This window comes from Pituophis catenifer, unplaced genomic scaffold (assembly GCF_029215685.1).
Source record: "Pituophis catenifer annectens isolate HBS135680 unplaced genomic scaffold, rPitCat1.0.hap2 SCAF_14, whole genome shotgun sequence".
NCBI lineage: Eukaryota > Metazoa > Chordata > Lepidosauria > Squamata > Colubridae > Pituophis > Pituophis catenifer.
Window position 1 is genome coordinate 23,290,545 of NW_027256894.1, and position 13,129 is coordinate 23,303,673.

At 47.5% G+C, this 13,129-nt stretch overlaps 1 protein-coding gene across 3 annotated transcripts in view; it reads left to right on the forward strand.

Annotated features, from left to right (window-relative positions):
• The window catches only part of TLN2 (talin 2), a 62,242-nt gene that overhangs the window by 13,599 nt on the left and 35,514 nt on the right, over positions 1–13,129 (forward strand). For all 3 annotated transcript variants that reach the window (XM_070953711.1, XM_070953712.1, XM_070953713.1), the window contains exons 2-7: positions 8,757–8,924; positions 9,607–9,704; positions 10,104–10,233; positions 11,318–11,470; positions 11,940–12,082; positions 12,523–12,650. In XM_070953711.1, the coding sequence (XP_070809812.1) occupies positions 8,789–8,924; positions 9,607–9,704; positions 10,104–10,233; positions 11,318–11,470; positions 11,940–12,082; positions 12,523–12,650 (788 nt within the window). In that variant the 5' untranslated portion in view covers positions 8,757–8,788. The remainder of the gene's footprint in view (positions 1–8,756; positions 8,925–9,606; positions 9,705–10,103; positions 10,234–11,317; positions 11,471–11,939; positions 12,083–12,522; positions 12,651–13,129) is intronic.

Below are 13,129 nucleotides of genomic sequence, written 5' to 3' on the forward strand. Positions count from 1 at the left end.
CAGGAAGGCCTGGAGGAATGTTGTCCATGGGGTCGCGATGGGTCAGACACGACTTCGCAACTAACAACAAAAAATTCCCTGAGATCTTTGTAGGGTTGCACATGCAATGGTCAATTTCAGGTGTGGCACAAAGTGGTCTTCAGTTGCAGCCACTGCTGGTCCATGCATGCTTGCATCCCAGGTTGGAGGGGGACAGCGATCAAAGGAGACCCGAGCTGGAGCATCTTTGGGGATGTAAGTTTGTTGGTTGTGATAGAGAAGAGCAGACGAGTTGTCCGTCTCCACTCTCGGTCTCTCTTCTTTTCCCTCCTGTGGATCCCCCCCTCCTCGGCATCAAATGCAGCTGCTGGGTGGGGGGCAGCCCCCTCTGATGGTTGGGGTTACGGCAGAGCCTGCAAAAAACCTCTTTGAAGCAAGGTGGGATTTTTTGTTGTTTAACAGACAAGGGTTCTAAATGAACTTATCTTGATCAATTATAAGCTCTCTGAGCAATCCGCTTACTTAATGGAAGTTGCTTCTCATGGGATGCCCCCAAGTGTTAGTCGTTCCATGCCTTCTGCTGGCCGGTTTCCCCTTGTCTGGCCTGGAGTGTGCCAGCTGTTGGAGGAGAGGGCTTGCCAGTTCCTGGTTGGCATCACCAGCTCTTCGCTGTCTCGGACAGACAATGGCCCTTCCCAGACGTGCAAGCAGCTTTTTGCCTTCTAAACTGGATGAATGAAGCCAGCTTTTCAGCAGGAAGAGGGCCAGCTCTGGGGCTTGGATGGAGGCTGGAGATAGGGTAGAGAGAGTATAGCTTTCTGTTCAGAGAAAAGGACCTGGTTTCTCTCCTAAATCCTCTGAATTATGGGGGAAATAGGCAGAATTAGATTGTGTGTGTGCGAGAGAGATTCCAGCATGTCTGGGTGATTCCAGAGAGCGGAGGGAGGGATGTGGTTCCTTGGGGGTCCTGAAAGGGTGGAAGCTTATTTAGATCAGAGCTAAATTTAGGTGAGGCAGAGTGGATGGTGCCCCAAATAGAGGTGGTGTGCTCTTTCCTTTGCTTGCACGAGTTTTCTTCTTGAGAAAAAGACTACGGTGTGAGTGTGAGTGTAAAATATAAAATCGTGAGAGAAACTTAAGAATTTTCTCTTAATCAAGTTGCCTAACCAGGAAGCAGAATTACAGGGCAAAATAGCTGCTTCCTGCCCACCTGGGCTTGGGGGCTGGGGGAACAGGTCCCACCAGCTGCCCTCTTGCATTCTTTCATTCCCACGGAGATTAGCTTTTCACTTGCCATCATGTCACCAGGTGCCCAAATGGGTCTAAATCAGTGGTGAAATTCAAATTTTTTTACTACTGGTTCTGCGGGCATGGAGTGGTGGATGTGGCAGGGGAAGGATACTGCAAAATCCCCATTCCCACCCCACTCGGGGGCCAGCCAGAGGTGGTATTTGCCGGTTAACTGCTCAAAATTTCCACTACCAGTTCTCCAGAACCTGTCGAAACCTGCTGGATTTCACCCCTGGTCTAACTACCTGCTGAAATTCACCGTCTGAGTGAAATGTGAAATCCTTGCCTTGAAGCTAGTTTCATGCCTTTGCTTAGCTGACTTCCCCAATTATAGTGTGAGTTAAAAGCAAGGCAGCATCTTAGGTTGCTCACCGTACCCCAGTTGAGCCCAGCAGGAGACTTTCTGGGTGCTTTTCAAGTTCTGGGTCTCATTCTCCAATTTTGGTTTACATGAAGCCTCCAGCTGGAAAAGGACCAGCTCTGTCTAGTGTCTCCCAATCCTGATTTTGGGCAAAGAATAAATATTTATTATACGTCTGTAACAGTTTCTTCTGTACTTCCTTAAAACAAGCATGCATGTCGTTTTTTCACAAAAGATCCAAGGAAGCGGATCAAAACGCCCAGTAAGGTTTTGTAAAATAAATCACTATTTTGGTTGTTGTGTTGTGTGCTCCCCACTCTACCGGAGCCTACACAAATATAAGTTTTGAAACCCTAACAGATTTTTTTTTTGGTGTGCATGCAAAACCCAAGCTGTTTCCGTTTATTAGTTGAAATATTCCCACTCCAGAAAACACACCCGAAACATAATTGATTTGTTTGCCTGCAGTAACCATAATGACTGTGATATGTTAGGCGTTCCATTTTTGGGTTTTTTGGTTTTTCTATTTTGCTTTCTCTGTTTCAACTGAGGAAAAGCAAAAGAAAATCTAGGCTGGGGGCTTTTATATTTGCATTTCTATTTATATTATCTTTGCAAGGAAATATAAGGAAAAGGAAAGCAAAAGGATCGTAGGATACGTTGCGTGGTTAGGAAGTTGGTAACTGGGATATGGTAGGTTATCAATGGTTTAATACAGTGTTTCTCAACCTCAGCCACTTGAAGATGGGTGGATTTCAACTCCCAGAATTCCCCAGCCAGCTAAGCTGGGAGTTGAAATCCACCCATCTTCAAGTGGCTGAGGTTGAGAAACATTGCTCTGATCAGGCAGAGCCCCACAATGCTTCAAGGTAATATTTTGTGTCTTCCCTTGCACTATCTACACAGTGCTCTCACAGGGCCTGTTTTGCAAGCCTCGGCATCCGGAAATCTTCCGTAGCAGCCTGTGTGAGCTTTAGCTGTCAGATCTGGTTAAAAAAGGCACCTTCAAATCTTCCAATTACTGAGCTGCTTTCTAGACCGCCACATCTCTAAGGCCATAATTTAAAAACTCAATCTACCACCGTGTTGTTTGGGGTTCATTTAGCCTGTGGGTATGGATGTAACCTTTGGGGGAACGTGGCCTGACGAGAAAGAGAACTGTGAATGCTTTTCCTTCCCTTTCTCAAGTGGGGAGTCCATGTCAGGGTGAATTGTGTCTTGTAAAAGGGCTTTGCCACCTCCTGCAACTCATAGGGAAGTGGCATGAAATATTTACTGATTCTTCTCTTTTCAGGGTAAGGAAAGTGGCAGTGATTTTAATCTTGATTTTCAAGGCAGCTGCTTAATTTTCTGGTTGAAAGAATGTCTTCCCTTTTTTTTTATTCTTGAGCTTGCAGAATGCTGAGGCAAGGTGGAAATAACGGTTTGAGCTGACACAGAAAGAGAAGGCCTCCTCTTGCCTTGGTGGACCTTCTCATGACCTTCCTCGGGCAGCTGCTTGCCCACTGTGAGGAAATGGGGCTGAGGGTGGACCAGGCAGGTCTCTCGCCTCATTCAACCTGGATGCTCGTGGGGTTGATTTGCTTCCAGTGAGCCCTCTCTTGTTAAGATGGGTGGGGAAGCAATTGGGAAAGTGACCTTCTCCTCAAGCATGGCCGGCTGGAGAATTCTAGGAGTTGAAGTCCACCCATCTGGCCAAGTTGGAAAAAGGGTGTTCTGAGGTGTCCTGTGACCTTCAAATTCTATGGAACAAGGCGGTGCCTCAGCTCATGGAGAACAGACTCAAGAAATTGGATTAGCCCTGATCCAAAATTCCTGGGAGATGCTGTGCCTTTGAGTTCATTTTCTTACAACTCAGGCTGGGGTGATCCTTTGAGCTACCACTCCCCTCCCAGCTATGCTGAGCATCTTCCGATGGAATTCCCTCCTTCCCTTTGGTGAAAAATTGAGCATAATTCTTCGCTTCCTGGATTGGAAGCAAGCGGGCTTGATTCGGGTTCAAATCGTTCCCAGTGCCTCAAATGTTTCCTCATGTGGGATACAAACTCTGTTAGCGTTGATGCTCAACTGTAACATGTAAGTACCGAGTTGTTAATATTTCAGAGCAAACTTTTTAGATAAATCTGTTGTGAAAATCAGGGAAGATCACCAAGTCTGAGCTCATGGTACAAAATGTAGAATTTGGTCCCAGGTGGGCAATATGTTATTTCCTTCAGAGAAGAAGAACATCTTGAAGAGAGACTATTACTCATTCTAACAGGTTTTTTTTTTCAAATGAAAGGATGTGGAAGACGCTTACCAAAACAGAATGGGATTTGTGCAAAGGGAGTCCCAACTCCAAAATTTGCCCTCCTGGGATCTCTGCCAATAAGAGATGTGTGTAGGTGGGCGTGTTGTACTTGCACATCCACTAACAAAGTCAGATGAGACCCTTCTGCACCATAGGCAGAATTAAACTTTTTGCATGTTTATGAGCCAAAGAGTTTGGGCCAAATCTGAGTTACTTCTGCTTTTGGCGAGAAAGCACTTTCGCTTTGGATAAAATCCAAGAAATTCAAAAGTGAAAGTTTTCCTTTCTCCCCAAAAGACATTTTGCTCTCTGCAGAGAGAAGGTGCATTCTTGTTTGCTAGATTTACACCAGGGGGGGTCCAACCTTGGCAACTTTAAGACTAGTGGACTTCAACTCCCAGAATTCCCCAGATAGATTATCTTTCTTCCAGTGCTCCACTGTCTCTTATTTCCATGAGAATAGACATTTCTTTTTTCTTTTCTAAGGAAAGGCGCTTTTACTGGTCATGAGGATGTCTTGTAAGCTTTTTTTAACTCCTCTGCTCGCAACCCCCCTTCTTGCACCCTGAAAGAAGGCAGGGGCTCAGGGGCAGAGGGGTTCAGATTTCTTTCCCCCTAGCCCACTCAGCCCAGCCGCGGCCCCTCCTGAGACACTCTCATCAGGGGAAGGCTGAGCTGCAGCCTCAGCAGGATGCCAGTCCCAGCCTGGCACCTGCCAAGAAAGAGCATCAGAGTGGGTTTGTCCAACTGGAGCAGCTCTCATCCTGACAGAGGCTGGGATGGATTTACTGCTTCTCACGTCTGCTAAATTCTTGGCTGCTTTGTGGGGCACAAAATTGAACTGCCTCACCACGAGATGGAAGCCACAGTGCCAGGATAAAAGGCTGCTCCGGGTGATGCTCTTTGAAAGGTGAAGTTCCATCTCGGTTGTGTGCAGTGGAAGGGATTTGCTGCCGGCTTATTTTTGAGATGTAGCTCATAAATAAAGGAAGAGGGAGAAATTCTTTTCCCTTGGGCACCCCAGCAACTATCCAGCTCGTCTGGGTGCCAAAATTGAATTGCAGACAGTGGTAGAAGCTCTTGATTAGTAAGCCAGTTCTGAAACCCTTGATTGATTGATTGAGTTTCTAAGCCGTGGAACTGCTTGCCTCCTGAAGTTGTGGGTGCTGCATCACTGGAGGTTTTCCAAAAAAAGGGGCCAATAGCCATTTGTCCAGAATGGTATGAGGAGTCCTGCAATGGGCTGGGGGTTGGACCAGAAGACCTTCAAGGTCCCTTCCAACCCCATAATTCTGTGATTGGCTCTTTCCCATGCCTGTCCTGTTCTGAGTGGTGATCCTCCGGTAGGTAAGCAAAGGTCTGGGTCAAGAAAGCAGCTGGCAGGCTAGAAACATTAAGTATAATGGGTTGAGAATCCAGAGTTGTGAGGAGTGTGGATTTGTGAACATCTCCGCATCTCCACTGTTGGAACAGCAGCCTTTGGGCCTCTTTCAGAAAGAGACCACTGCCCTAATTTGTCCAGGGATGTCATTGATTTTCATAGAGTCGTCTTCTTCAGATGCTCTGAGCGTAGTTTGCTATGTTTGGAAAAAGAACATCCTTGCAAATGGACATAAAGTCTGGAGCATTGATTGATCGTTTCCCTTTTTATCCATAAAGCAGCTGGGCTGCTTGGCTTCTGGCCTTTCAGAGATCAATAGAGTCTTATTAATTCAGCTTTCTCTGCATTAAGATGCCTTACAACAGCTGATCTCAAGGAGCTCAAATCCTTGACAAAGATGCCTGTTTCCTGACAAGAACTTTCTGAGATAAGCTGACATCACTGCCCTGTTGCAGATGAAGGTTTGACAAGGGGAATAGATTTGCATTTTTAAGTTCTCCTGTGGGGGCAACATCTGCTTAAGTCTTAACGGAATGTAAATTGACTCTCTTCATTCAGTCATAAATTGACTGGCTGAAAGAGCCGCAGTTTTTTGGCAACCGAAGCAGGACCTGTATGATGATGTATCCTCAGGTGCTCTCCTGCTCAGGAACCCTTGAAACCACCTTCCCTGGGATGCCAGCAGCGCCCACACAGAGGTCATCCTGCTTTCTATCCAACAGCAATTAAATAGACTCTGCATTGACTTGACAGGGAGAATAGCATGGTGGTTGTAGACTGTTTTGCAGAGTGTGGTGTTTTGTGACTAACCAGAGAACCCAATTTGCAGGAGCACCCAAGGGTGGTGCTCATAATTTCAGGAGTCCATTGGCTCAGAGAGATGGCTTGTGCTTGCCAGCCTGGCTTCAAGCTAACCAGCCCATCTCTTCCTTCCAATTCTCCAGACTTCTCGCTTTGTGTTCTGATGTTTACCTGCCCTAAACTTTGCCAGGCTACGTTTTGTGATCAACTCACTTAAGTCTAGTCTAGTCCTGTTTGCCCTCATCCAACCCCCTCCCCCACCGGTGTTCGTGGTCAGAGGGAAGAGATCTGGGATGGAAGATAGCGCTTATTTGGGGGGTTTCTGGAAATCCATAAAAGGCCAGAACAGGCTTTGAACTCTGCCCCCTTGGTGTGGTCTGTGAGCTTCTTGGTGCAAACTGCTGACTCATCAGAGGAAAAGAAGGTCCTCCCAGCTTCCTGACGAACTCTCTATCCAAGCACAACAAAATCCGCAGGCTCAGTGGGGCAGGCCTGGGATTGAGAAGTGGCTTTTTTTGATTACAAAGCTGGATCGTGCCAGAATTCCAGATGTTTAGATGTCACTTTTGGATGAACTTCATCTTTAGCAGAACTTCAGTTTAATGGGATGCGATGGCTTTGATTTGGGTTGGTTTCAGCGGTTGGAGAAGGAGAGATTTCACAGCTTTCCCTTTTGGAGGGGTTCGACTGCACTTGTCCTGTCCAATTTGGGGGAAAGGAAGGGAGGCCTGGCAAAATGTTCATTGACATCCCTTTGCTTGGCTGGGCTCCAGCCAGCAGTGAGCTCCTGAGCTGCTGCAGAGAAAGGACTGGATGTCCTCCAGGTGTGACTGGCAGATTTCTAGTTCAAGGTTCCAGTTTGCTAGCAGAGGGGTCTCCAAAGTTGGCAGTTTTAGGACTTGTGGGCTTCAACTCCCAGAATTCCCCAGCCAGTGCAATTCTGGGAGTTGGTCCACAAGTCTTAAAGTTGCCAAGTTTGGAGGCCCCGGATCTAGTGAGAATAACCCTCCAGTCTGGAACTGCCATCCCCCCCTTTTCATCCGATGGCAAAGCCCTTCCTTGCCCCAAAGACTTGGGATTGAGAGTTCGGTACAATATTCTTTGCCATTTTTTGCAGGGCGTGTTTCAAGAGCTCAGAAATGAGAGCTGTAACTTTTCATCTCTTTTTGCCCAGTGGAGTCTTTGACATTTCAAAAAGAAAAAAGAAAAAAAAAGCCACATGTAGTGTGTGGAAATATTTGGGAGAAGCTGTAAGATGCAGAATAAGTGGTAAAAGGGGCATGACATGGTGGAATAAGCCTTCTTAGTTCTCACTAATGAAAAGCTGCTGGAGACGACGAGAGTTTTCATTTGGTGGAATTTGGATTTGGTATCATTTGGAACCCTGACAGCCTGTGGCGCAACTGTGTCCCCCGTTTAGCCCTTGGGAAGGTGGTGCACCTTTGCCAGCGCATGGGGAGAAGCCACCAGGCAGCCATTGTCCTTCCTGAACATGTGGGGCATTCCTGCCCTCCCCACCCCATCTCGTTCGTCCATCAGCTGCAGCCTCTTGGAGAACAGCATGATGTAACTGCCTAAAATTTTCCAGACCCCTGCTGAGTGTTGTGGGTGTTGTCCCTTTCTCTGCGGGAAGTGCCTGCCTCTGCAGGGAGGCCATCTAACACCTCCTCTGTCTGGGTGGGAGGAAGGTTTTGCTAAGCCCAGGAGTTGCTCATGCCTTCCCTCTCTTGGTGGGCTGTCTCTAGGACCAGGCTGTGGTGGCTGCCCATCCTGGGATCAGCTGCTGGAAAGAAGGAAGCAGATCTCTCGGAGAGCCAGCAAAGGGCAGCCTTGACAGTAATCAACTCCAGCTTTTAGAGAGCCACTTAAGTAATAGGCTGACTGAGTTATGTCCTAAAGGGGGAGCGGTGCTTTTGGCTCTCTCTAACTTTATGAGAAGGTTGGGCTCCTTTTTGGACTCAACTTCCAACTGGTTGGGTCCTGTAGGGGCCGTAGAAGGCTTCTGGCCCTGGTGCTGTTGGCCCAAGACTTGTTTTGGGATGAGTTAGAGTATAAGATGCTTCTCCTAGACCTTCCCCCTTCCTCTCCCACCACAGTTGAGGTAGAAGAGGAGTTTGCATGAAGCAAATGGAGGAAACCCCAAGCCTGCTTGGAGAGCTTTCACTGACTGGTTGGAGCTTCACATAAATCCTAAAGTAAGACTGAAAGCAAACCGATGCGTCCCCATAGGATTCCAACTAATTGTAACCTGGACCCGCTCTGCTACCGCTTGGCATGGGATTTGACATTTTAGACAGAGAGAATGGATAATTCCACACCATAATATCAAGAGCAATTATGGTAGAAGTGGAGTTCAGTGGCAGAACGTTGGCTTCCCCTGCAGAAGATCCCAAATTACATGCTGGGTTTTGAGATCAAAATACGCTGAGTAGCAGATGAGGAAAAAAATTGATCTGGAAGCTTTCCACTCGGCTGCTGTTAGCCAGAGTAGGCATCACTGGCTCGATGGGCAAATAATTTTGACATCTTCTAAGTCAGCGTCCCAGAGTGTGGAATGGTGGCAATAGCAGAAGGGGACAGTTTCAGAGGAAGGTCTTGCAGTTGTGATTCTTTTCTCAATGCTCATCCAGTGTTTTCCTTTGCTTTTCTTGAAGGTGAGATAAAAGCCCCCGAGGGATCCAGCACCATGGTTGCCTTGTCGCTGAAAATCTGTGTCCGCCAATGCAATGTGGTGAAGACGATGCAGTTTGAACCTTCCACTGCAGTCTATGATGCGTGCCGGGTTATCCGCGAGAGGGTGCCAGAGGCTCAGACAGGGCAAGGTCAGTCTCGGGCAAACCTGGGTCCCACGCTGGCTCCCTTAAACCATCGCTTGCATATCAATGCTGTAACAAGAAGGGATGCTTGAGAATCACCCTATCAATCTGTAGGATTAGACGGAATGCCAACCTGTGGCTCCTAAACAGGCAAGTGAGTCTGGAGAGACACTGGTTGTGGGTGAGTTGTTAAGGTGGGCATCTAGATGAATGAACAAACAAACCACGGACAACCTCACATGGCCAAGAGAGAGATCTGAGAACATTGCCTCCATAGCAGCTTAATGAGGCAAGGAGAAGGCAGGTGGGGATGTTCAGAGGACCTTGTGCCACAGATCCTAGAAGATCCCTAACTGCAGAAAAGCAACAAACCTTCATTCCCTTTATAGAAGCAATATTGAGCCTTCCTTCCTTCCTTCCTTCCTTCCTTCCTTCCTTCCTCCCTCTCTGAACAATCAATCCATTGATCTGTGCATCATAAACTTTAAACCCTACAGAATGAAGGGAGCCAATTATAGTCAAAGGAAGAGAAAAGGAGATAGGGGTGAGGGTGAAGGGCAAGGGCCAGCAGAAGACCAGGGCTAAAGAATGAATCTGAAGGCCCTGACAAAGTTCTCTGCTTGACTGGAAGGTGGACATCTAAAAGAGCGGGCAGCTTCTTCAGCAACTCTTCCGTCTTCTTTCACAGCCTCTGACTACGGGTTGTTTCTGTCCGATGAAGATCCACGGAAAGGCATTTGGCTGGAGGCCGGCAGGACCCTGGATTACTACATGCTGCGGAACGGGGTAAGGCTCTTGGGTCCTTCCAGGCAAGGAATGAGAAGGACAGCTGAGCCCTTCCACTTCTTGGGGCTGCAGGGGGCAAGCAGGACCAGTTAGGCCTATTAATAGAACTGTGGTTCAGATAAGCCAATATTCTTGCTTCCTAACTGCCTTCTGCACCATAAAGGTAAAATCTCCTTGAATCCACTTTGACTCTTGGTGACCTCATGGACAAAGCTTCCCTGACAAGAGTTCAGGAGTGGTTCCTTTCAATTTCCCTCTCGCCCACAACCCTGGGAATCCCTGGAGGTGCAAGTCTTAATTAGGGTATCCTTGACTCTTTTTTGCCTGGGTGTGGTCAGGATCAAAGAAACCCACCAACTTTGTCTCTCCTGTGAAATATTCCGGTGGTTTACTTCCTAGGATGTTTTGGAATACAAAAAGAAGCAGAGGCCCCAGAAAATCAGGATGTTGGACGGCTCTGTGAAGACGGTGATGGTGGATGACTCTAAAACCGTTGGAGAACTGCTGGTGACCATCTGCAGCCGGATAGGTATGATGGAGTTTTTATATATGATAGAGTTTTTATCCCAGAGCTATGATTGTACTCAACAATGAACTAAAAGGCCACCATCAGTGAGCTGTTGGACAGCATTACTTGGTCTGTTGTTTGGGTGGTTTAGGGGTGGGGAATTGTGGTGGGTGGGAGTGTGTTTGGGGATTGTTATGTGTGTTGGACCTGGTCTTGGGTGTTAAGTGAATTTCATTGTATGGGTATACTGTGTATACACGTACAATGAAAATAAAGTTCTTATTGTTGTTATTAGTATTAGTATTAGTATTATAGAGGATAGCCCTTCAAGCAGATCGTCCCCATTTCCCACACAAGAGCAATCAAATCTCCTCTCCAGACAAAATGATCTGAAGGGGCCAAACCCCACATGAAAGAGGGCACAAAGTCTGTGGAGCAGACTCTGTGGCAGGCCGTGGTAATCAACCATCAGGAGTGGCTTCCAAAAGTGACATTCCAGGAAATGTGGTTTTTTGAGCCAGGCTGTAGTTAGTTAGTCCAAAAGAGCCTTTTCATGGATTGAGAACCTGTGCTAGGAATCTCTTGCTCTGTCTCTCTGTTGGCAGCTGTCCATTAATTGGGTCTGTAGTGCAATAAATTGGCTATCATCTAGAAGGTGGGTAGCCCTTGGTGCAGACCGAAGGAGAAGGGTCTGCCTCTCTTAGGTCTTCCTTGATTTGAAAGTGGGCTGCAAGGACTGGAGGCTGACCTTGTGCAGCCTATTTCCCTGGAGCTCCCAGCCAGGATGCCATCCTCTTAATTAGATGGGATGCTTCAAATTCTCTTCTGCCAGAAGAAAGTCTCTTTTTTTTGCTGCTGGATGGGCTGAAGTCCTTGTGCCTGTCCTCTGTTGCTCAACTCTGTTGTTTGCTGGATGGAATGAAGAAGACAGGTGCACTTAGAGTTCTGGAAAGGGCAACATTCACTCATGGGAGTCAATGGCAGGGAACATTTCCAAAGAGATGCTCTTTCTTTAGGCTTCATTGGGGTGGTTCTGACCCACAGACTTCTCCCCAAGCCATGCCAGTTCTTGCAGCTCAGAAAAATGACTTTTTTGCATTTTTAGGCATAACCAACTATGAAGAGTATTCCTTAATCCAAGAAGGCAGTGAGGAGAAGAAGGAAGAGGGCACGGGGACCCTGAAGAAGGACCGGACGTTGTTACGGGATGAAAAAAAGATGGAGAAATTAAAAGCCAAGCTGCACACCGATGATGACCGTGAGTGGTTCCCTCGGATATTGAGTCTTTTCCAGGGATGAAGAACTCGAATGCAATCGCCTTGAAAATGGGAGTGATTTCGTAGTAGCACTAGTTAAGTAGGAACATCTTAGATTTGCACGTAATCTAAGGGGGATGCAGATATCTTGAAATGCCCCCACTCTAAATCTAGGGTTAAAATATATATTTAAAAAAAGGAGTTGGAGATCTCCAAAGTGAACCATGGCTCATTCTAATTGTTTAAAATACAGTCCTAAGTAAGGAGGTTCCTTAACCAGCTCTCGGAAGTCTTTTAAAAAAAATCTTGCTCTGCATGTTCTCCTTCCTAACTTGCTGCTGTCCAGTTCCCATAGTGACTCGTAGCCAAGCCCGTAGGGAATCATGGGAGATGCAGTCCAGTGATCTGAAGGAGGCTAAGCTGAAGAACAGCTGTGAAATGATCTGCCTCCTTCTTCTCTTTTCCCCCCAGTGAACTGGTTGGATCACAGCCGAACGTTTCGGGAACAAGGGGTGGATGAGAACGAGACGCTGCTTCTGAGACGGAAGTTCTTCTACTCTGATCAGAATGTGGATTCCAGAGACCCCGTCCAGCTCAACCTGCTCTATGTCCAGGTGACCCTCTTGCTAAGGCACCAGCTGGTCTGGCCAAAGGCAGTTTGACCCTCGTTGATTTAGCAAGCCGCCCATCTGCACATCATGTTAAACCACGACCTGTGGGTGTGAAGCCCTGAACAGTGGGTCCCAACCCCAAAAAACTAGATTCTTGCAGAGTTAGACTAACTAGATTTATTGAAAGGAAAGGGGATTAGTTTGCAGAATCTTGGAAGCTGGAATTGGGTACTTTAGCACCATTTATTAGTAAGTCCATTAAGGTGAGGCATTTTATTCCCACTGATGCTGCTTTGAATGACCACTTGATGCCAGGAAGGTGCTCCTTCTCATTTCTTTTGTAAGGAAGGGAAGTGCTGAGTTTCTTGGAAAATTTGGGGGTTGGCAAAGGAGGAGTCGGGATCTTTGGGCCTGATATGGACTCTTTCCTGCTTGCCTTCTAGGCCCGTGATGACATTCTGAACGGTTCCCACCCAGTATCCTTCGAGAAGGCCTGTGAATTTGGTGCTTTTCAGGCACAGATCCAGTTCGGGCCTCACGTGGAGCACAAGCACAAACCTGGATTCTTGGAGTAAGTGAGATTCTTCCCTTGGGGGCTAACCGGAGCTGGGCAGCTGCCTGCACAATTGCTTCAGCCCGGGGGTCTTTGGGGATCACCCCCCCTCACTCCCCCCCCCCCAAGATAATTCCAGCATTTCTTGCTGAGAAGGCTAGGGCCACATCTGCCATCCCCAGGCCTCTTGCAGTCTGGTTCTCGCGCCCAGCCTCTTTCCTCAAAGCACGAAAGGGCGGAGTGGGCCCTCTTTGCCAATGCTCATCCCCTTGGAAATGCAGGGCCACCTCAGCGGGCCAGGCAGAGCCATGCCAGCCTCAGGGAAATAGCAATAGCCCTTAGACTTCTATACCGCTTCACAGGGCTTTCCAGCCCTCTCTAAGCGGTTTACAGAGTCGGCATATTGCCCCCAACAATTTTGGGTCCTCATTTTACCCACCTTGGAAGGATGGAAGGCTGAGTCCACCTTTGGAAGCTCCTTTGAAGGGTTCCTGATG